General features: G+C 41.0%; 1 protein-coding gene across 9 annotated transcripts in view; it reads left to right on the forward strand.

Annotated features, from left to right (window-relative positions):
- The window catches only part of ARID1B (AT-rich interaction domain 1B), a 320,001-nt gene that overhangs the window by 224,071 nt on the left and 73,172 nt on the right, over positions 1–22,758 (forward strand). For 8 of the 9 annotated variants that reach the window (XM_015284230.4, XM_015284234.4, XM_015284235.4 and 5 more), the window contains one exon: positions 11,887–11,976. The exons of the other annotated variant lie outside the window; for it this stretch is intronic. In XM_015284230.4, coding sequence (XP_015139716.1) covers positions 11,887–11,976 — 90 coding nt within the window. The remainder of the gene's footprint in view (positions 1–11,886; positions 11,977–22,758) is intronic. 9 annotated transcript variants of the gene reach the window in all.

A 22,758-nucleotide genomic window follows, 5' to 3' on the forward strand; every position in this document is an offset into this window, starting at 1 on the left:
TTAATTCTGGTAATTATATGAGGGAGTGGGTGTGTTCCATTCTGTGATCAGCTCTGCTCTCTTCAAACCAGTGGTCTTTCCTTCATAAAGTGGTCAGAATTACAATAGCACTAAAGGAAAAAATGGAGGAAAAGGGAAATGGGGGTGCCCAGAAAGTGCTGTAACAAGAATTCTTCCTTCAGTGAGCGTGTAAGTCAGAGTGTGGGCAGACTAATGGTGTAAACAGTGACAGAAGAACAAAAAAGAGTAATGGCTAATCTATCATAGTCTTAAAGTCAGTGCTAAAATTGGAGTGGGGCAGTGGTTTATTTCATGCTACATAAAAGGAGAAATCATAGATTTGTACTGCTTGCAGAAGTGGCTGCAACAAGACAAGCTGATGACGCTGGTTGTGCTTTAAACAAGAATTTGGAATTTTTTTTCTTGGCATGGAGCTATTCCACATGCTGCTCCATTGACCGCCACTACTGGTATATTATAGAGCACGGACCCTTTTCAAACATTGAGGGAGAGAAGAGTGCCATACCAAAGTGAATTTGTAATGCTTTGTTCTTTGGTGAAGTTTTACAGATGCCCCCACATAATTGCAAAACAAGAAAGAGGATTATATCCTTTTGAAATGGACGTGGTCCCCCTGTCTAGAAAGATTATTTTAACACATACGTCAATATTTTCCCCCTCGGCTTCTCCGGAGGCAAAAACCTTGCAACAAGCTGTTGCAAGGAAGATGCATGCTGTTCATTGGCATCCACGCCAGAAAAAATACAAAACACAAAATGCCATTGACGTAGCTGTGTTCTTAATCACTGCTACTGCACAAAATATCTATTCAGCAGTTTTGCAAATCTAAAATGCTTACGAACGAAATACACGAATGTTTCACATAACAGTCACTTAAACCTCTTTCTTTGAAGAGTTTGAAATTTTTCATTTCAATTCAATTGAAGAGTTTTCTAATTTTTCTTTTTTTTTTTTTTAAGAGGAAGTAAAATAGGTAAATTGTAGGCCCTCTTGCTGGAGGAAATTTTGATTCTGGGATATGAAGCGGCTGACTTATGTTGTCTATTAGAATTCAGCATGGGTCACCACTGATTAACAATCTGTTGTCCCAAGCCATTGTGAAATAAGCAAATAGTCTCAGTCGAGTTTCCTGAGGAGAGCCCATGTTCCAGAAGGCGCTGTGAGAGCTGCTCTCTTGCCACAGCCTGGCCAGAGAGATCAGGGAGGGAGGGGGGCCTCTCTGCAGAGGTGTTCTTCCCAGAACAGGTGCAGGAAATGAAACGAGACACAGACATGCTGTTCAAGTTCCTCCTGTTGTATTTTCTTTACGACAGAGGGTTTCGTATTCCCGAACCACCAACCTGCTGTTTTTCATCATCTTGGAGTTAAGCTTCAAATAGAAAAGCAACAAACGAAACGATCACCAAGCCAGCGTGCCCTGGGTGGTGGGATTTTAGGGTTAGTTTTTATTTTTTAGTTCGTGATGTTTTTATTTGCTTAATACCTGATCTGTCAGCGTTTGTATTTCATAGTCAGACGTTTCAGTGTTGGGTTGTAATTGCCTTGCAAGGGAGTGGTGATGAAGCAATGCCCCGTCGATGGATCATCCTGCAGGCCTATGGAGCACAGCATCCAGCACCCTACAAACCCTTCATGTGAATGTGTCACGGGGGGACGCGCATCCCATGGCCATGCTTTGTCCCTTGCACTGTTTGTCTCCTTTGCCCCTAGTGGGGCTCTGTGCACCACCATGGCCACGTGCCCTGGCAGCACGCACAGGGCGGGCCACCTCCTGCAGCCCCACTCGCCCTGCGCTTGCGCACATCCACCTGGAGCAAGGTGGCTGTTGAAATCCAATTAAAACCTTTGCATGACTATGCGCATGCTCTGGTTCACAAAATAAAATAAACCATACTTAGCAGAGGTGACAGGACTTGACACGTATATTTGGTTTTAGTTTTAGATGTGTACTTAAAGGCCATCATTGGTTTATGGTTGTTTACATTTCATGTACATTCATTTCTTTTTTTGTGAGACCCACTTAGATTTTTGTCAAGAAATTTAAGATAATGTATATTGGTTTCTTACAGTTTGATTTTTCTTCTTTTCCCATGGTTGTTATTTGACTATACATAGATCCTCTTTACCTCTTTTCCCGTGTTGCAAATAATGCATTGAATACTATCATAAGCGAACAAGTTGTCTTTCACTCCCTCACCCATTGCAATATTAAGCAGTGACTGATGGATGAATGGGAAAAACCTCTCACATTTTGCTCATGTTCACAGATAGTTGTTATGCCCAGGCAAAATGTGGCATAAATACAGTCTGCCCTGTGGTGAGGTGGGTTTTTAGAGCTTTTGGTGTTGGTGGGGACTGTGTATCACTGCCCTCAGATGTATGTACAGCAACCTTTGTACCTCAGAGTCAGGGTCAGAACTGCCTGGACAAGTACGTGGCACAGCCCTCCTTAGAGAAGGAACCTCAGCAACTGCAATGGCAGCTTGAGTTACGCCCAGCTACAAAAGAGACATTTAGCTTCAAAAAGAAAACATTTCCAATACTTCTAGGTAATATTTTAAAAAGTTTAATGAAAAGCAAGGCATTCTCCCTCTAGGGACAGAGTTTGTGCAGATTGAGCTGTGGGGAGCTTCAGACAGCGCTGTAACAGCTCCACCCTGCCGGTAGATACTGAGCTCGAGATGCCAAGTGGGCCTTCAGAAAGTAAACAGAGAACATCAGCGGTCTGTGACTGCAAACGTTCCTGTTTGCTCCCCGTCTCCAGATAGCAGTGGACTCAAATTATTGTGATGTGTTGATTGATTACAGCAGTTAAGTTTCTTAGTAATCAGTTTCATCACTTGTTCTCAATTCACACTTGCACCTTTGATTTCTCTTCCACAACAGGGTGATGTGGGTTGTCGTTGACTAATGAAGAACAGAATTGGTTTCGGCATGAGACAAACGGAATGCCGACACCAATCCCAAAATGCATTAATCTTTAATAATCCACATCTGCATGTTTATAAATGATAGAACCAGGGGTTGCTAATGCTGATCGTCCTCCTTCCAAACAGAAAGTGACACAGCAGCGGTGGCTGCGGGCTGGGTGCTCGGCTGCCAGCTGCCCGCCTGACCTTGCAGAACCACAGGGAAGTCGTGAGCTGTTGAAATGCGTGAGGAGCCGCTTCCACACCGGTGTGCGGAGCTCCTTGCTGCTGGGCAGGCCAAAGTATGGCAGGATGGATCTTGTCTGTGGGGAGAGCAGCCCCAGCATTGGTGGAAGCAGGTTGCCTCCAGGTGCCTTCAGCCTTTGTGCATGCACGTCGCCATTTTCTTCCCCAAGAGCAGCGCTGGCTGTGCCGTGTGCATTTTAATGCAGAAGGAAGAAGTGCAGATCAGTGAAGAGGGTTTTTTCCTTTTGAGGATAGCATTAATGAGAGCACATGCATTTTACTTCTAAAATGCCTATTAATCACAGGTGATGGAGTAGTACAAGAGTTAGCAGGCAGGCCTAGCAAAATAGCTCATTGCCACATACCAGCTCTGCTCCACTTTCCACCTACCTGCCTGAACTTGAGAGGCCTGGGAGCAGGGAGGAGTGAAACGCACCAGAGCCAACGCCACCAGATGATTAATATTGATCTTGAACAATTCTTACACGGAGCTGGGTCAAGGAAAAAGAAATACAGATAAGAAACAGCACTTTCATTTCCTATTTACCTTTTCTTTGGTATCTTGCATGATTTTACACTGGAAATACTATAAATGAAAGTTGAGAAAGAGTTCTGTTAAAATTTGCCAATATTAAAATTAGGACTGAAAGTTTGTATCAGATGGCAGATACTGGAAGTGTATGTATGTCTTCTACATTTCTCATGCTTCTCAGGCTCTACAGGAAGCAGACACCGCGAGGAATGGTTTGGAGAAAAATTCTCTTTGTAGTTATGACTGCAGTGCAGAGAATGGACACTGATAATGGAAAATCATTTCTTTGGGAGCTTGGATTTATTTCCTAAGTTGAATTATTATGTTTTTAAGTTTCAGGTGCGTGACAAGATAGGTTTCATTTCTGGAAGGAATGAGCAAAAAATAGCGAGGAAATGTACTCTGTCCTTTGTTGAGAGCTTTTGGTTATTTAGCACTTGTATCAATAACAATTTAATATTCTGGTTAATTGACATTTTATAAAGAAATGGAGAGTGTTTTTTCTCTAGCTGAGGCATATGCTTTTTGCATTAACAAACATGTAATGTCACGTCCCGAGTAATTACGAATGACTAAATCCAAGCAGTCGTTCAGTCTAAATGCAGGCTGAGCTATCATTTTTGTGAAAGGCTTAAAGGGACAGCGTAAAAAATAAGAGTATGTTTACAGGATTCGGATCATTCGCTGAAGAACACGAGCACTTTTTCTTGATGTTTTACACAGATTTCAGAGAACGGGACCCCCAGAAAAGCCTGGGGTCTACAGAGATGGGAGAGAATGCACTGGGCGAGCTGCTGCCTTGGCCCCTGCAGCCCCTCCTGCCCCAGTTTGCTCCGTGCTCTGGAGGGAGGTGGTGGCACAGAGTGCAAAACATGTGGCGGGGCGGTTGAATGAGACTTGGGGAAAAAAATGAAGTCGGTGGCTGAGCTTTGAAGAGGTTTCTCTCGTGAGGAGCAGTGAGTGAGTGGGGAAAAAAGGAGCGAGCGCCTCATCTAATCTTTCTCATGGGGACCCAGGTGGACAAATTGGCAACCCTGTTCGCAACCCTCCCCCTCTCTCCTTTGTACCGTAAGAACTGCTAATCGGATCCATGCTGCTGCAACTGTGGTTAGTTATTAACAGAATAAAAGCAGATTTCTTCAAAAGAACGGGTTGGGGAAAACGGCTATACAAAATTGCAAGGTTGTTAGAATCTTAAATGCACAGCGGTCGATTTTTTCCTATTCTGAATTATACGATGAATACAGTCTTTCATCTGTCACTGTGCCCGTTTCTTCAGAAGGCAGCCAAACATTAAGCTTCTCAAACAAAAAAAGTGTTTGAAAGAGGAAAAATATTGGGGAGGTGGAAGAATAGGGAAACGAGGAGGAGAAATCAGGTTTTGTTTTTATTAATTTGGCCTAGTGAGAGAAATAGGAGTTTGCCGCTTCTATTCAGCTCCCGCGCCCCAGCCTCCATCAGCCACCATTTCTGAATGCAGGGATTAGGGAAGACTTAACTGGTTGCTATCCTGGGCTCTGCGGTTCTGGATTGGCCTCCAGCAGCAACATCGTGTGCTGCGAGCTCTCCTGAGCTTAATGGAAATAATGCATCAAATGAGTGTGGAGTTAGGCAGAAAGGTGAGAGCCGAAAGAATTTGATCCCCTGAAATGAAACTTCTCATAACTGTAAAGTGAAATTAAAGGGCGAGGGTGGGTGTTATTGAGGATAGGGAAGCCGTGATCCCCGGGTTTAGGCTGACTTACGCCTTCGCTTATATAAATAAATAAATGCGGCGTCCTTAATTTTGCGGGGCTCTGGTGCCTTCCTGCTTTGCAGCAGGATTTTGAAATTTGTTGGAGAGGAAAGGAACCCTTGTTGTTGGGCAGACAGGTGCTCTCTGCGGCCTGCTGAAAATCCATTTGTATTTGGATGAATCGCGCTCTTTTGAAAATTTCCATTGACAGCCAGCTTTGGGCTGCTTGCCAAAATCTCAGGGAAAAAGAATCTGTGATGCGGCAGCGCGGTGCTCCGGTCCAAACGCCGAGGTGGCTCCTGGACAGGACACAGATGAAACGGGGCCTCCTGCCACCGCCGCTGCTGCTCCCTTCCCTCCCAAGCAAAAGATGGCTTTGCTTGCAGGGCAGTACTTGCTTTCCTGCAACTTGACGCTCAGCCCGTTGTCAGCTCAGGTAGTGCTAACAATTATTTCACTTCACACTGGGGTGTTTCGTACAAGTCTTCATCTCTTACTCAGGGGTTACACAGCCTTGGAATAGAATTTGGATGGCCAAGTTGCCAGACTCCATTTTCAGCCATTTACTTCTCCTTTTTTTTTTCTTTTTTTTCCCTTTTTCTTTAATAAAACACAAAAGCACAGAGGTCCATAATACAATGAATTATTCTGTAGCAAGGGTGACATTTGGATGGTGTTCCGTAAGTAATACCTTGGGACCACACACTGAATAATGAGGATGAAACAAGATATCAGATAGCTACCTCAACCTCAAAGTGTCATCTTCGTTTTAGAATTGAATGTTATGTCATGCCAACAAGTAGCTTCTGATATTGAAATAAAGATGTTTACGCTGTTGCATGTATGCAAAGAGGAATTGGATCTGAGGTTCTGCAGGCCACCTGAACTCAGTGTTGCACATTTTTTAATGCAGATTTTAGAAGAATTCAGCACTTTGGTTACGGTGACAGCGTGGAACTTGCTCAGAACCCAGTTCTTGATATGTTGAATATAATACAAATAAGCAAAATAATGTGGAGTGTAAATTCTAAGGATAGCAGTCAGAAAATTGTGCATTTAGAGAACAGGACTTTTTGGTGATTTTATTTTGCATGCCTTGTTCATGATACTGGTGTGTGTTAGCCAATCCTGTGTCTTTGGAGAACGATGGATTTGTTTGGAGTCACTATGGCAAATCAGGACCTGGCCTAACAATATCTTCAATAACTTTGCAGTGCAGAGCATCCATAGATTTGTCTTGACAGTCCTCACACTGAAAGCATCTTTGCATCGCTGCAGGAGAACAAAGCAACTGCTTGTGGTCTCACTTTTAGAAAGCAATGCATCCTGTGGCCAAAACCATCCCAAGGCTGGAGGGCCCTGGACTTGTCTGAACTCCCAGGTCTCGGAAAAGGCCTGAGTGAGAAGGCAGCAGAGAATTGACAGAGCTCCTATTGCTTGCAAGGGCTGTTAGCTACAGGGCAGTACTGAGCAGGGCCAGGAGGCCTGGTTCGGGCACAGGTGCCTGCGTTGCCCACTGAGGTGGTCAGCAATGCCCCAGCTGTTTGGGTAGCCAGAGTATGGGCCTGGAAATCGGAATGGGTCCCTGTGCTGCTGGCTTTCTGAAGTATCTCTTAGTGTGAGGAAATGAGGAGAGTATTAATGTTTTGTGCATCTTAATTTGAGGAATAATCAGACAACCGTTGTTTATTATTCAGATGAGTAAGTTGCTTTAAAAATACTGCTGGTACAACAGGAAGCTTGGTTACAATGCATAAATTAAGGAAGAAAATAATCTTTCTTCTTTAGGGGTCATAGACTTTGTAAGATGAAAGAGAGAACACCAACCACATGACCAGCCTGCCTTTATGCTGCCCATAGAAGAACTTCTTTCCTTTGGGGTCATTTGCACCTCACTTCCAATTTCCTGAAAAGCCCATTTAAAACAATCCCATACAGAAGCCTATTTATGATCTTTCAATTCTGATGTAGGGATCTGAAACCGAGTGTCCCTTCCGGCCTGTGAGCCTCTACTGTCACATTAACTGTGATATAATCCCATTATTTTATCAGATTTCATCTCGGTACTTGCTAGGTTTCCTGGACCTCATTATTCCTAAGAGGAAGTTGTTTCAAATTCCAATAATGGTCTGATTATCATCCTAAACACTGTGCTTTTTCCTCCCTGATATTTAGCTACAGATATATTTTTAAAACAAAGTGACAAAGTCACAGCTTTACTTTTTGCCGTGCTAAATAATATGCATTGCTTTGGTCTCCTGTCATGCACGTAGACATTCTCAGTTCCCATTCCCGTTAGCATTAGGCCTTTTTGGTTTTCAAAGAATCACCAGAGTTGGAAAAGACCTCCAAGATCATCTAGTTCAAGTTTTGTGTGCTTGGAGGCTCATTAGCAGCACATCAGTTTCCTTACCTCTACTGGAAATAATTCTCCTAATTCATCCTAATAATATAGTTGTTTGATTCAGGGTCACAGCAAATGTTTAGTTGTAATCATCAACAAATATGTTCAGGTTTTTTCTGTTTGCCTTTTCCCATTTCTAATTGATAATCCTATAGCTTTTCAGCTAGAAAGTGCCTCTTTCTGATTTGTAAGTACAGATTTTTGCATTGTTGTTACTCCAACATCAAACTTGTTCCAGTTTCCTAGGTAGTATTTTGACCACCTATTGTATTGACTATACTTGCCTATTTTGTAGTTAGCCAACGTCATTAATACAGTTCTAGGGCTTAATTCCTAAATTAGATTGAGAATTGCCCCAAAGACAGCCCACAAGACCTCTAACTACTGACTTTCCTGCAGCCTGAGCCTGTTGTTCCCCTTTCGGCACAGTCTGTTTCTGTGATCAGTCCCCCTGATCCCCATTTCCCAGTTCCTCATGCATCTTGAAATTCCTGTACTGATATCCATCCTTTCCTCCTTAACCAGTAATTTCCCAGGGGGAACCTGTTATCACTGAAGTGCTTTCTTGATTCAATTGTTCAGGCACAATTCCGTGAGGTATTGTCCAGAGCAGTACAGAGTACCGCTGCTGAGCATCCTCCAGTGTCATTACATTGATGGAAGCAGAGAGCCCTCAGCATGTTTCAAAACGTTACTGATTGGGGCAGTAATTCATCACAAGGACCCCTCCTCAGCAGGATATCAAAGGTCTGCTCTTTCTTGCTATGTTGGCTCTAAGGAATTTACTTTTTACACTTTAACTGCAGATTTCATGGCTATAGTCATAATGCAATCACCATTTAGTACTTTTCACAGACCACCTTTTTCCAGAAGTACAATGCAGTCTCTTCTATTTCAAGCGTAGATTTTAAAAGTCTCATACAGAACGTTTAAAAGCATTTCTAATGTAAATTCAAAAATAGAAAAACAGCGTATAATTACGTTATTAAGTAGTTTAGAGTCTGTCACCTCCTTAACTGACTTAGTTTAAAAAAAAATTAGATATATGATATGAAATAAGCTCCTGGTTTTAACAACTAATTTTAAAATAGCTGTATACATTCTGAAATCATTTGTCACCGCTGGTGTGTTAAATCTAGGTAAATGAACAAGTGTGGCATTACATATCCTTTTAACATACATTTGCTGTGATTTTGTATAATGAAGATACTGTGAAATATCAGTAGTGTTCGCTTTGTGTAAGTTTTAGCAGGTAGATTATCTCACCAGTTTGGCAACAATACTATACAAAAAAATGGGAAAAGGTCGTTCCTGTTTAAACTTCCATCTCTGTGTTATGGGGTCAAAGGAGGCAGTAGTCTGTCAGTGAAAAAAAAAAAAAGTATTGTTTTTTAATTCTCTTAAAGAGCCATAGAATTCATGTTTCAAAAGAAAAGGGGTTGTTTTCTTTTGTAGAAGTTTTCCTTCCCTAATAAAATACAAAGGTCTGTTCATGTATTATTTAAAGCGACTTCCAAGGATACCAACTACAATACTGGTTGAAAGGGAGGAGGATTAATATCATTTAAAGGAAAGAAATGAAAAATCTTTAAGGTCATTTCTTTTCTTGACAAAGGAACTTAAAAAGCGTGGCAGACAGGATCTTCAAAGGTTTTTAAAGTCCTGTCATCCTCTTCCAATCAATAGGAGTTAGATACCCAAATTAAGAGTTCAGTTCAAGCCTTCAAAGGTATTTAGGTGCTTAACATCCTTTTACCTTTCACATCACTTCTAAGGATAAAACAGCAGGTCCTCTGAAAGTATTTTTGTGCAGTACTTGGCATGTCCAGCATCTGGATAATTTGTGGCACCCCCTGATTGTTAGCGTAATGGCCACTTCTGTTGCAATTCCTTGTTAGAGTAGACACGGAGGTGATTGTCTTGTTTATGAAATCGTTTTCTTTTGTGAAATAAAAACTTTGGCCTCTGGTTTCTTTCAATTAAAAAGAACAAGATCAGAATGCAGACTTTAAAAAGCGATCTGAAAAAGAACACGAATATTTACAGAGGCTGTAGGCAATTTCAGTGAATCTGTAGAACAACTGAGTGTGTATTCCAAAGGTTGCAGATGGAAATGATTTCTCTGTAACGTGTCATATATGCTCAGCTCTAGGGCTTGACTTTCACTGTCTGTGCTTGCACATCTGCATGTGTAGGATAGGGCTCCTGCCAGGTAATTGAACTTATTACCAATGTGAAAAATTAAAGACATACTATAATTGTATTTGGAGCATGTTGCCTAGTATGGATCCTCTGCATTGTATTAGCGCCTCCTAAGGTTGACCAAGCCACCACCAGACACAGGATCCCACTGGGAGCTGTGGGATGCAGTCAGGAGTACCTCTGTCTCTACCAGTAATATTAAGTATTTTAAAAATCTTCAATGGTTCTCAGGAAAAAAAGATGAAAAAACCACAGTTGAGATTTTCTCGAAGCATTCTGCCTGGTAGTAGTGCCGCAGGCATGGCCACAGTAGTGCGTTTCTTGGTGCACAGACACGTCAGGTGGGCATTGGTTACACAACTGCATTTCTTGGGTTTACCTTTTGTTCACTACACTTCTCTCTTTTCTTTGGTGTCAGTGTGCAGGTTGGCCATAGGTGGTGGCCAGGATTCTGGGAAGCAAGTCCGGGAGCGCAGGAACGGCCCCTTTCCTCAGTTCACTTCCAGCTTCGGGCATTCATAGCTCTAAAGAAAGAGCAACCCCTGCTGGCTCTTCTTCAGCTGGGCTCCCAGCTCCAGAAATAACCACAGGAACCTCGACTCAGCCATTAAAAAAAGGGTGGCTGCTAAGCACGAGGAAATGATTCTCAGCAGGCACAAATCTATTTCATGTGTTTTTATTCTTTCCATTTCTTTTAAATGGAAAACAATCTGAGCAGTTTCTGAGGATGAGGGATATAAATCTGTCCGCTGCTATTTATAACATGCTCGTCACCGCAGTGGCTAAGTGCTTAAAATATATATTTGTTGCCTAACCTGAGGTGGTCTTCAAGTGGCTTTGGCTATTGAAAGCAGCCACATCTCAAAGCAGGAGCCATCCTCCCAGTCCTCCCCCTGTCCAGGCTGCAGCAGGCTGGATGCTGGGCACGGTAGCACTGTTAGGGTGGCAGCATGGGTGCAGGGTTGGATGGAGACCCAGAGAGATGACTCTGGTCTCCTTCACCAGTGCAATGAGCACCAGCATTAAGCACCACGTAGCCATATTGAAAGGGGAGATTTGCTGTCCTACGCCTCATAGACAGCACTGTGGGTGCCATTCTTCGTCTGTGTGTGGATGGACGTCCATGGATAAACTGTGAGTGTCTTCTGAATGAGGCTGTAGAAATGATTCTGTCTGTTCTGGGTGGATATTCCAGCGAGCAAATATCTTTCCTTTGCCTTTGCTTGAATTATAAGACGCCCCTTATCTGTCTGATCCCTTTCAAATATGCTTCATGTTTACCACACACACCTGTGTATTACTCTTTATTCCCAAGTTGTACATGGACATTCAAATAATATTAAAACCACTGATTCATTGAAATATTTTTTTTAAACTGTTGTTAGTCATTTTTGTATTGACTGAATTTTTGGTTGGTAATATTGTTGGCGGCAGGCCACGTCTGCCTGGCAGGAGGCCAGTTTAAGCTCGGCAGGATGAGCCCTATTGTTCAGCAGACTTGAATTTTGTTAAACTCTCTAGCAGAAATATGTGTCAGGAGATTTGCAGCTATAAATTGGATCATGTCGGTGAGGTTGGGAACCTGCTCAATACAAAATTGTACATTTCACCATGCCTGTTGCTAAATATGTTTATGCGTGTTTCCTCCTTGGGTTTCTAGAAGAAAGAAAGAGTAAAGTATCCTGAAAAAGCTAGACCTGTAGGACTTCAACTTATACGGCCTCTGTCTTCAACTTATCTTTGTTGTTGAGTGGTTCAAAATGCGGCTAGGCTTCGTTTTGTGCACTGTAATGTTAAAAGCAAGTCTGTTTTCCCTTTTTTTCTCTGTGTGTTACAGGCAGTCAGATGCCACCGCAGCCTCCTGGCAGCCAGTCAGAATCCAGCTCCCACCCTGCTTTGAGCCAGTCACCAATGCCACAGGACCGAGGTTTGTTAGGTGTTTGGGTCTTTTTTATAGTCGGTGCCAAATGTAGCCTTCATTTCCAGTTGCGCGTTAACAATGTGAGATTTGCTGGTATTTATGTTCCTTTTCCCAGAGAAAATAATGGCAATCCTTATTGTCTTGAGTGTTTTCTCCTATGGGCAAAGAGCAATCGAATATCAGGTTTTACCAAAACATAATTGGAAACAAGGCTTTCTTAAAATACAGTGAATACTGAAGAGTATAAAAACAGTTTGCTGCAGATACTTGATTTATGTCCTAGAAAATTCACCCTTTTTTGTTGCCTGTCTTGGAATTGAGATCTATAGAAAGTATTGTAGAAATAGTAGTAGCTGCAAGCACTGCGGTGTGATCCTGTTCTTAGAATTCTCTAATGTCTTTGCATGGACATGATAGGCAGTCCTCTAGGCCAGCTCTAGAAATAAAAATATCTTTAAACGTAAAGGGAAATCAGCTATTTAGGTCAAATGGTTCAAAGATTTGGAATTTCCAAAGAAAAACCTTGCAGGGAACAGCACTGTTCTGAAATGTTACTTCCTAGCAAGTGCTCACCAAAATAAACAGAGGGTTATTTTCTCTTAATATTACTGTTTATAAACTTCAAACCTTTTTCCTTTTGCCTCCTCCCTTCTAAGCTCACGAAAAGAGAATTATCACAGCTTTCTCACATGGCCATATGATTAAGTGCTGTAAACTGGGCATCCTGTCCATGCAGTGGTTAACATGTGCCAGCAACAAGCTTGCAAAACAGACACATGATAACTGTGATAAACATGGAGTTATTTATGAAATGCCCCTCCTAAAATGTCTTGCTACCAGAAATATTCCAAGTAGCACCATATGGGGATACCATAAATACTAGAAGTTTTCTCACAGTGAAACAAGTTGAACTCGCAGAATGACAAATTTCTGGGACAGCATCCAGGAAGAACTAAAAGGATTCACAAAGAGGAGGAAAGAGTCCTGATTTTTGCTGTTTTTCTGTGTTGGATGTCACCTCCTCCAGGAATGCTGATTAATGAGAACATTAAATAGAAAATTCCACACTCAACTCATTGGTTTTATTTCATTTTCAGGTCATTCTTCATGTACGGTTATTAGCGCAGGAACCGCTTTTCCCTTTAAAATTGTTTCAGAGTAACGTGTGTACTTTGTGGAAATAGAATGACCTCAGTACTTCGATGCAAATGTGTTATGTTTTGTAGGACAGAATGTCACAAGACAGTGGGAGTGGATCAGCTTGAGGCTCTGAAGACCCAAGCACTTCAGAAAGATGCGTGCATTTCTTGGCATGATTGGGTCTTGGCGCAAAATGTGTCACTGCTCAGTAATAGTGAGGAACAGTGTTGTGTTCCTCACCTGGCTTTGGGGGGATGAGTTAGGTGTATCTGACAAAGCTGTAAAGTTTGGCTGAACCTTTTGGTTGCTGTTACAGAACAAAGCTGGTTGTGAGTTATACGGTTGGAGAAGACAGAGAAGATAGCTACCATAACTGGGAAGTCAATCAAGTAAATAACAGTGAAGGAAAGTAAAATCTGCAGGTTGATACAGTCTTGTATCAGTCATCTTTGGGGGGAAGGATTCTGGGTATGTCCTTAGAGGAAATGTATTTAGGAATGTTAATACAATCTTTGCACCTTTCATATGTAAAATGTGGTGTCTTACACACGATCCTTGTGACCCCGCTTGTACAAGAAGTCTATTTGTTTCATGCAAAAGATATGAAATTTGTAACTAGCTAGGTCATATTGATTTTGCAGAACGTGTTCCCCAAAGCTTCTTTCTCTAAAGTCTGTGCTGTACGCGCATAAACATGCGTGCATTCCCTTTTGCGCCCTGTCATTGATTAGAGGCTCCTTTGAAATGGAAAACTTCACCTTTTAAAAAGGCTGTTACATTAGTTGATCCCTTTGCTTGCTTGAACTGGTTTCCACTGAACTTGAAGAAAGGAAGGAGGGGGAGTGATGGAGACTCAAAGGAAAGGTGCTTGTCATTTACTGATAAAAACCTGAGCAGAAAATCGTTTCTGCTAAGGACATCTGATCCATAGGCATCTGTTACAGTAATTTAAACTCGTGGCTTGCTGATATACTTTCTACCAAAAAAAGAAAAAAGAAAAAAAATAAAAGAAAATGAAAACAAAAAGCCTAGAGACCCTCCATACGATAAGGTAAAGTCGTTTGGTTTAGTACTTTGTATAACATTTCTTTCCTTATTTAGAGAGATAACTGAATGAGCAGGCTGCTAATCGTTTCCTGAATAGAATCCTTTGCTCTCAATACTTATCTTATTTATCGGCTATTGTGAAATTTGATTATCAGGTGGAGTCTGAGCTGGAGCACTTCTGGATGCTAAACCACTACTTTGAACCATTAGGTTTACACACCTTTATTTTATTATTTAAGTATTTGATTATATTTTGTCCTACTTTCCATGGTTACTCAGCACCCAGCTGGGATCTTTTATGTTTGCCTGCCTAAGGCTATACATCCCTGTCATACAGTGCAGTATGAATCAGTGAATGTATTTTTACATATGCATTCTGTGTGAGGGGTAACATATATGCATAGCAATAGGAATTTCTTGGGAGTCTGGACTGGATTTTCTGTTCTCTTCCGCTTATTTCTTATATAGCTTGTTGCTTTTCGTAATGATAACATAAAAATGCTTACATATAAAAAAATAATTTTAAATTTTTTCACGTTAAACTAGTACATTTAGATTTGGAACGTGCTGCTGTAGGAATACCACTTCTCTTCTCGTGCCTGTAGCAGTTTCCAGTCACTGATATTTGATGTCCAGTAAGCAAAGCTTTTTCAGTTCTACCAACATGCTTTATCTATGTAGGCAGTAAGAAATTCTTTGTATTTTTGTGTATAACCTATGTCTCAGCTCACAAGTCTTTGAATGGACTGATACTTGAAGTAAGTCCCCTGTAACTTAACTGTTGGTAGTTGGAGAGCTGTGGAGATGGAGGGAGCAGGCTGTGCTAGATGGGAGTCAGGCATCTCTTGGAGAAGCTGGTGAGCCATGCCAGCTCACCTACTTGTGCATTTAACTGCTTCTGAATCCCAGCAGCTTCCATTACGTAGGGACAGCACATGAAAATCTGATCAAAAGCAGAGTTCTTATTTTTTTAATTTCTTGAAGTCAATGCTCTTTATAAACTTTAGTTACAGAAACTACAGGTAAGGAAGCAGTGATACCTTAGCTGTCTTATCAACGTGGAGAATTGTTTGTTGAAGTATGTAGGTCACTCCAAAAGTAATGCCTCCTGTTTATTTCCATGGAAACTACAACAGATGCAAAGAACACAGGAACACTATTTGATAGAGCAAATTCTCAGCTACAAAACACTATTTTTCAGCATAGTCACTATCATTAGCTATGCATTTTTGCCAGCAATAAACAAGAGCTTGCATGCTGCACTTGTAATAATCTGCACCAGTGGAGGTGACGTACTGTTTCATGTGGTGGATGTGGTAGGATAGTCCAACCAAGATTGCCTGTGTGCTCCACAGTCTTCAAACTAGCATGAGGACCTGGTGTTACTGTGTCACGAGAGAAATGTTGTCTCCTCTGTCCTGACTCTGGAAGTTCGAGCCTTCTGGAAGTTGGCCTCGTGATGTAGTGCTGAGAGTTGATGGTTTGTCCAGGTTCCAAGAAATCCAGAATAGTCACCCCTTTCCTAGCCAAAAAACAGCACTCATCACTTTACCCACTGAAAGCTACATCTTGAACTTCTCCTTTGATGTGGAATTCACATCACCACTCCATGGACTGCTGTTTTGATTGTGGCTCATAGTGGTAAACACCACATCTCACCACTAGTGATGATGCAATCCAGGAAACTGCTATCTGTCACACAGCAACAAAATGTGATGGAATATTGGTGGGAAGGTTCAACCTCTACTGCCGTTCTGCTTATACTGCAGCATCCACCCCTGACATCCTGGGCCAACAGAAGAAAATAGAAGGCATTACTTTTGGAGCAATCTTCATAAGTTGTCACTTGAGTTCCTTGTTGACTGTACCAACGTATGTCATCTGTTTGAGTTTTGGAAGCTACAGTTTGACAATGTTCTCAGTAGCCAAAACTGTTTTGTGGGCCGAAAAATATCTCTATGGATGAAATAGAAACTAGCATTTCTAAATTACGCTGCTGAACTAATTTTTTCCTGAAGCTCTTAGGTGAAAAAGAATTCTTCTACCCTGACCATTAGCTTATAGTCCCACTCCTGTGTTTGCAGGCCAATGGAGATGCGTATTGGTAGTCACGTGTGTAAACACTAACGGGAGAAAACATGTCACAATAGTGTTGAAACGGACACTTTCACTCCTGGAGAACTGAATGGTTCCATACCTAGTTTAGGAAGAGCTTCAAAAATGTACCAATTTAAAGTAGCTTTTCATACTTGCATGTGTACACGTCATGTTTCAGTCTTACATTAAAACAGTGAATTGGGAGCTCCTGAAAACCGTTGAATTTAATGGAAACAGTTAATGACTTCATGTTATTACTCCGGCAAGCACTCTCATAATGGGGATACTTAAAGAAGCCTTATTTATTAGTGCAAATGTATATGGGTCAGAATTAATTTTTAAAAAATCTTTAATTGTTTTCCCCTTATAATTTTCACAGCGGTATGTAGTTAAATATTCATGATAATGCTGATGATATGCTAAAGGTCTGAAATAGATCTGGAGCCTCAAAATCAACACAGGTTATTTAACCCTTTTCATCTAATGCACCATTGGGGACTTGCTCAGTGAAATCCCAGAGCACTGGAATAATTAGAAGATAGTAATGAGGATTTAATTAGTCCTTGAGATATGCTGAAATAGGACCACTGAGAACTTTTCTGTTTGGACATGGATTGCAAGCAGAATTGATGCCGTTGCAGCTGCTGTGATGTGCTGGAAAATGTATTCCATTGCTGGAGGCAGTTTCATGGCACCATTCTGTGCTTGTCAGATCTGTGTGGAAAGTGCCCGGAGTAAGCACCTCCAAAATTGTTGAATAGTTGCCTTCCTCCACCACATCAGCTCCTCGCAGCACCTTTTATTTTATTTATTTATTTTTGCCTTTTTTTTTTGTCATCCTTTCCATCCCTTCTTTCTGTTGTTGACGTGATGCAGCTTATAAGGATTGTTGTACAGTCATATGCTGTATTAAAAATCTATCACAAACAAGGACAAGGAGTGAGAAACTACAGGCTTGTAGGAGCACAAGGGTTATACTAAGCAGAACTAGAATATTTTTGATACAAAGCTTTATCCTTAGATCTAGACCTTATTTAATATTGGATCTTCACAGAAGTGATATTTATCAGTAGCTACTATGTAGTAAATTTAAATAGCTTTTTTGGCAGCTAAGATGTTATCCAGGAAGAGGTAGTAGTAACAGATGGGATGTGATCAGGCATTTTGATGTTCTCTTTGTGCTTCCCTATAAACGCTAAGTAGCAACTGAATTTCTCTAACTACAATTTCCTAATTTGCCCATTAGATTTCATATAGATATTTTTACCCTTTTAACTTTTCTGTGGGCATGCTTATTTGTGCACGGTCATCACGTAAATTCCACTGTCATATATTTTCTTCTAACAAAATTTAAATGTTTTTGCTTTTATGGAGGACACAGAATACCAATCTGGTATTTTGCCCCAGTTCCTGATCAGATTTACATTCCAGTGCTGACATTTGATGTAGAGATTCTTTTCCCTGAAATCTATTTTCTTCTTTAAAAAAGAAACCAGAAGGAAGAAAATGGATCAAACTATTATTGTTGCAACAGAAAAGTTACTACAAATTGCTTTTAGATCTGAAGAAGACTTTTTTCCCTAAGAATACATTTTTTTGCTCTCATCTGGGGATTTGGGATCTATTCAGAGCACTGAGGAGCTAGAGAATAAAATGATTCTTGTCATTAAAATTCTTCTGCTTGCCATGTTAACGATGACACCACTTAAGGTTAAATCAGACTTGGTAATAAGTTTACTTGACGTAGACTGAAGTGTTTCAGGCTCTTAAAGAAAGGTGCTTGAGACATGCACTGAGTGCAAAGCCACAGGTATGTTTGAGTGCCTCTTCTGCACGTAGTGTTCTCCAAGTGGGTCAGTGCAGGGAAGCTGTGTTCTGGCTGGTATGTAGGAACATCGTGGCACACTGGGAGAAAATCTCATGCCCATAAAACTAGAGCTAGGTGAATTGTGCCCTGAACTGCCAGAAGAGTGCTTCATGTAAGGAGGAAAAGCAGGCTGCAGTTGAAGCTGTCACGCGTCTTTAGGAGGAATTATTTCATTACAAGGTTAGCTGTGTAAAACATCTCTTTAATCGCAAGTGACGTGACAGACCAAATCAGCACTCCCATCCCCACTTCTGCTAAAGGATGCACAGAAACATACAGAGTAGGTCTGTCTGTGAAGGCAGAGCCATGCGCTGAGCCATGAGCCTCAGTGTCTCAAAAAGTTATGTTCTCAGTTCAGTGAGCACTAAATTTATCAACAGGCTTTAAAAGGACCTGGCCGTCATAGTTTTTTTTTATTGCTGTTTTTCATTTTTTAATTTGATTGTAAACATCTTGATGCCTTAAGTGGGATATAAAAATGTCATTTAATTTTCCTTTGATTCAAAAAGTTGTGTTGGTCTGATGAGCAGGGTTTTGTGTTTTTGTTGGGTTTTTTTTTACTGTAAACGCACTACTCTTCTTTGCTATTTTTGTTGCAGTAGCACCCAGGAGCCCAGTTTTTGTACCTGTTCTAATGTACTTCGCCAGGTACCAACGTGCAGCAAAAAGCTTTCAATACATCTGCCTTACAATGAGTAATGGAGATCTTTCAAATAAAAGGTTACTGATTCTCACACTGAGCTGTGGGAGAGAATAGTTTAGTGCCAGCTTGTCTAGTGTATACTGAAGAAAGGCATGCATTTCTTGCTTTGAAAGTATTTGAAATTATACATATTATATATGTGTGCCAAACTAGCTTAATTCTTAAAGGAATCACTTGCCATTTGAGGATGTTGGCCATAGTCTGTACTTGGATTTCAGACATACACCAGCCAGAGTCAGCTTGGTGTTGATCTGATTAGTTGTGGCATGCACTAAATATACAGCAGTGTTGGCCATCTGCACAAAGAGCTGCAAGAGGATGGGTATGATTTACATGTGATAAGCCACTCTGGGAGAAAGCAAAACTGCAGAAGTAGTATTCGAAGGAGATAATATCTGTACAATCAAAACCCGGAGTCAGGTCTCCGAAGTAAATTTTGTATACTAGCAGCTGGTCATTGCTTTCTTCTTGCTGATGTTAAATCTTGTTATACTTGGAGATGATCTTTATTTCATTTTTTAAACTAAATTGGAGATTCTCTTTTTGAGTTTAGGGAGTAGAATTGAATCATTCTGAGAGAGTTTATACAGTTGCTGGCACAGAGAGTTCTCAATAGAAAAGTTTCCACTGACTTCATTTGATAGAGTTCAGATTCCCTGCCTCTGGGCTCAGGGACTGAAATAAGCTGCAAGCAGTCATTGATGGAGGACTTGACAAAGTGTCACTCAGTGTTCCTGTCACCAGATTCACTGTAAAGTTGTGAGTGCAGTCCCTGTCCCGGGGACAGCTTCCCATCACAGCATATAAACTCCAAGCTCAGCCTGCTCAATGGCGTCATCACTTCAAGGACGCCCTGCTCCCTCAGCACCTAAGTTAACCTTTTTATGAAGCTTTTCTAAAAATAAAGAACTTCTGGTCTAAGGTCCTTTATGCCTTTTAAAGTTCACATGTAGGGCAGTGAGCTGAAATCTATATAATAATGTGTGTATTAATAGCTAGCACTAGATAGTTCTTTCCATCCCAAAGGATCCCAAAAGGCTGCAGAATAAACACTCATCAGGGAACAGCTGCAAATCAAGGCAGGGAGGAATCAGTTGAATCATAACTCATGGTAAAATAAAACTGAGACAAAGACATTTGGGGCTGAGGACAATGTGCTGATTTTGTATTTTTGAAAAATATTATGATTTATTTTACTAGCATACAAGACAGAAATGAGACATTGTGTATATTTTAGTTCTGTCCACAACATCCATATATATCCCGTGGTATTCAGTGTATTTACTTCATGAAAAGGAAGATCTGAGTTGAGCTGTGGAACCTTTGAACGAGAGTCTCAGGGGAGGTTAAATTTTTCAAACCTGAAATTTAGACCATTAAGCCTGCAGGCCTTGCGCATTACCCATTGAAAAATGCTGTTCCTTCTTTGCTCTCCTCCGTGATTTTCATAAGTATGCATGTTATTAGGGAAACTTAGACAAATGTTGATTGTACAAAGCAGGCAGGCTCCTCAGGTTTTTCGCATTGCTGCTCAGATTAATTCCAGCAGCCCGAGCTACCCGGTGAAACTGAGGATTTGGTTCATGTTTGGATGGGGGTGGAGGGGGAGCTGGAAGGGTGCTTTTGTACTGCAGTTCACCATTACCCTGGTTTTCCAAGCACCACAGTAAAAGCATCTTGCATAAGACATACTACAGTAATAAATTATGTGTAAGGCAGTAGATGAGCAATGTGTCTTTGCTCTGTTTATCAACTTCTCCACGAACGTATTTCCTTCTCTGCACTTAAAATTTACATCAGAGAACATTAGGCAAGGTTTGCATTAGGAAAGGTTAGATATTCTCTAGCTACCATATGGGTAATCTGTCTGATTCTTCCCCAGATTCTAATTTATCAGTGATAGATTATATGAATTTCAAGGCTAGGCAGTAGCTGAGGGAGGTTTAGGGGTGGGAAAAATTTAAACATTATTGCATGCTATACATAGAGAGGGTTTTGTAATATCAGAGAGAGAGAGAGAGGGGAGAGATTCAGCCAGTTAACCTAATAGCACAGCTGGTAAAACACTAGGGGGTCTGGGTTAAAACCTTAGCTAGGTCATTAGTTTCCATCTTCCCCAAAGCTATTCACATTGTGAAGAGAAGCACTCAGACAAATAAACAGTAAAGAGACTGTGAGATAGATAGTATAGTATAATAGGAAAATATTTTAAAATAAGTAAAGCCAAGCCAGTGCTTTTTCTTAAATAGAATATCAATCCTTTTGTGAAAAGGAGAAATAACCTCAGTGCTCTTCGTGGGAAGCACTGATTTTGCTAGAGTGATGCTTTCCATAATATGTATGCAAAAAAACCCATCTTTTTGGAATAGTTGGGAAGAAACGTGGCAGACATTCCGCAGATACTGACTGATGCCGATGTGTCCAGGTGCCACAGAGAATGCATGTAGTTGTTACTCTGGTCTGGAGAATTTCAGATGTTTTTAAGAGAAGGAAAGGCATTATGTTTCCTGAAGAAATTGGTCAGTATGGAAATCAATATTTTTTTTTACAGTAAATCATGAAAAGATGTTTGGGTTTCTTTCTAAAATAGGTTGTGATTGGAGAAAGATGTGAGGATTTTAGAATCTTTTCTAGCTTTTATGAAAGTAAAAAACAAAAACAAACAAACAAAAAACCCAAACAAGATTGTTAGCCTTATTGTTAGAGGATAAAGAATAAGCATTTAAATTTCTCCTGTGTCACTGGTCTCTGTACATCCCTTAATACCGCTGCCCTTCAGTTGTATGAGTTGCTTATCACCAGAAGCATTCACTCAGTAACTGGGGTACTGGCAGAGGGATAGTGCAGTCATTACCTTTGTATTACCCGTGTCAGTGTTGCTGCTTGGAACTTGGCAAACAGTGCCATACCAGAGACATCCAAAGATATTTGATTGGCGGGTTGCTGTAACTTAGTTGTGCTAAGTAGGGCCAAAGTCTTGTTTGCCATCTGTTTGTGAAGGTGTTGTATTGTTGGTTTTTATAAAACCAGCCTGTTAACTGGACAGAAATACTGAGAATTAGTATTTATATCATCTAAATGAGGTTTCCACTGCACAAGCTAATCTATTCATGCCATCACCCTGTTGCACACATTGCTAAGCTGTAGGTTCCAGGCATGACAGGTGTAGGTTTCGTATGTGGCATTGCCAGGCCCTTATTTTAATAAGGCTATCTTCAAGAAAGTGAGAGTAAGAGCTGAGAAAAGTATATCATCTTTAATGTGAAGAAATTTTTTGCCTGCTTGCTCTGGAGGCCAGTTTTCTTATGCCACCCACATGATTACACTGGATTTACTTGGGCTGAATTTTGGCACGTTGGTCAAACCTTTCCCAGTTTTTTCATTGCTGTTATTTGCTTAGACTAGCATACAACTTTTGACTGCTTGGATTTTTTTTGCTGATGTCTAAGCGTCCTTCACCGTGTCCTTTCCAGTGACCACACACTCATTGCGGTGCCATCACCCGTATGTGCAGACAACTGGTTTCATGCTCAGGGTCCTGATATCTCTGTAACAAATTCTTTCAGTTACTGAAACTCTTTGTTAGTGTTTGAAACTTACACTGTTGGCTGTTTCCTCATGGTGCTCTCAGGTGTGGACCTGTTTGGCTGAGTGCTAACCCAGACGTGGTTCACCAGTCCAAAGATTTCTTCAGCTGCGATGCCATCTGAGGTGGGCACGTTAGGGAGAGTTTCAAGCTAGGTGTGTATTCCTGAACATCCTGCCGTGTTGACAGCTTGTTGCGTTTTGTTATATTCACTGTGCAGAATAGTCTTTCTTGTTTATTCAGTAGCAGCCCTGCAACTTCCAACACAGAGCTGTTTACCTATGGACAGTCTGTGTTTAGGAGTTGCCGCTTTAGATCATCTCAGCTCTGTTGTAGTCTCTGATGGAA

This window comes from Gallus gallus, chromosome 3 (assembly GCF_016699485.2).
Source record: "Gallus gallus isolate bGalGal1 chromosome 3, bGalGal1.mat.broiler.GRCg7b, whole genome shotgun sequence".
Classification (NCBI taxonomy): Eukaryota; Metazoa; Chordata; class Aves; order Galliformes; family Phasianidae; genus Gallus; species Gallus gallus.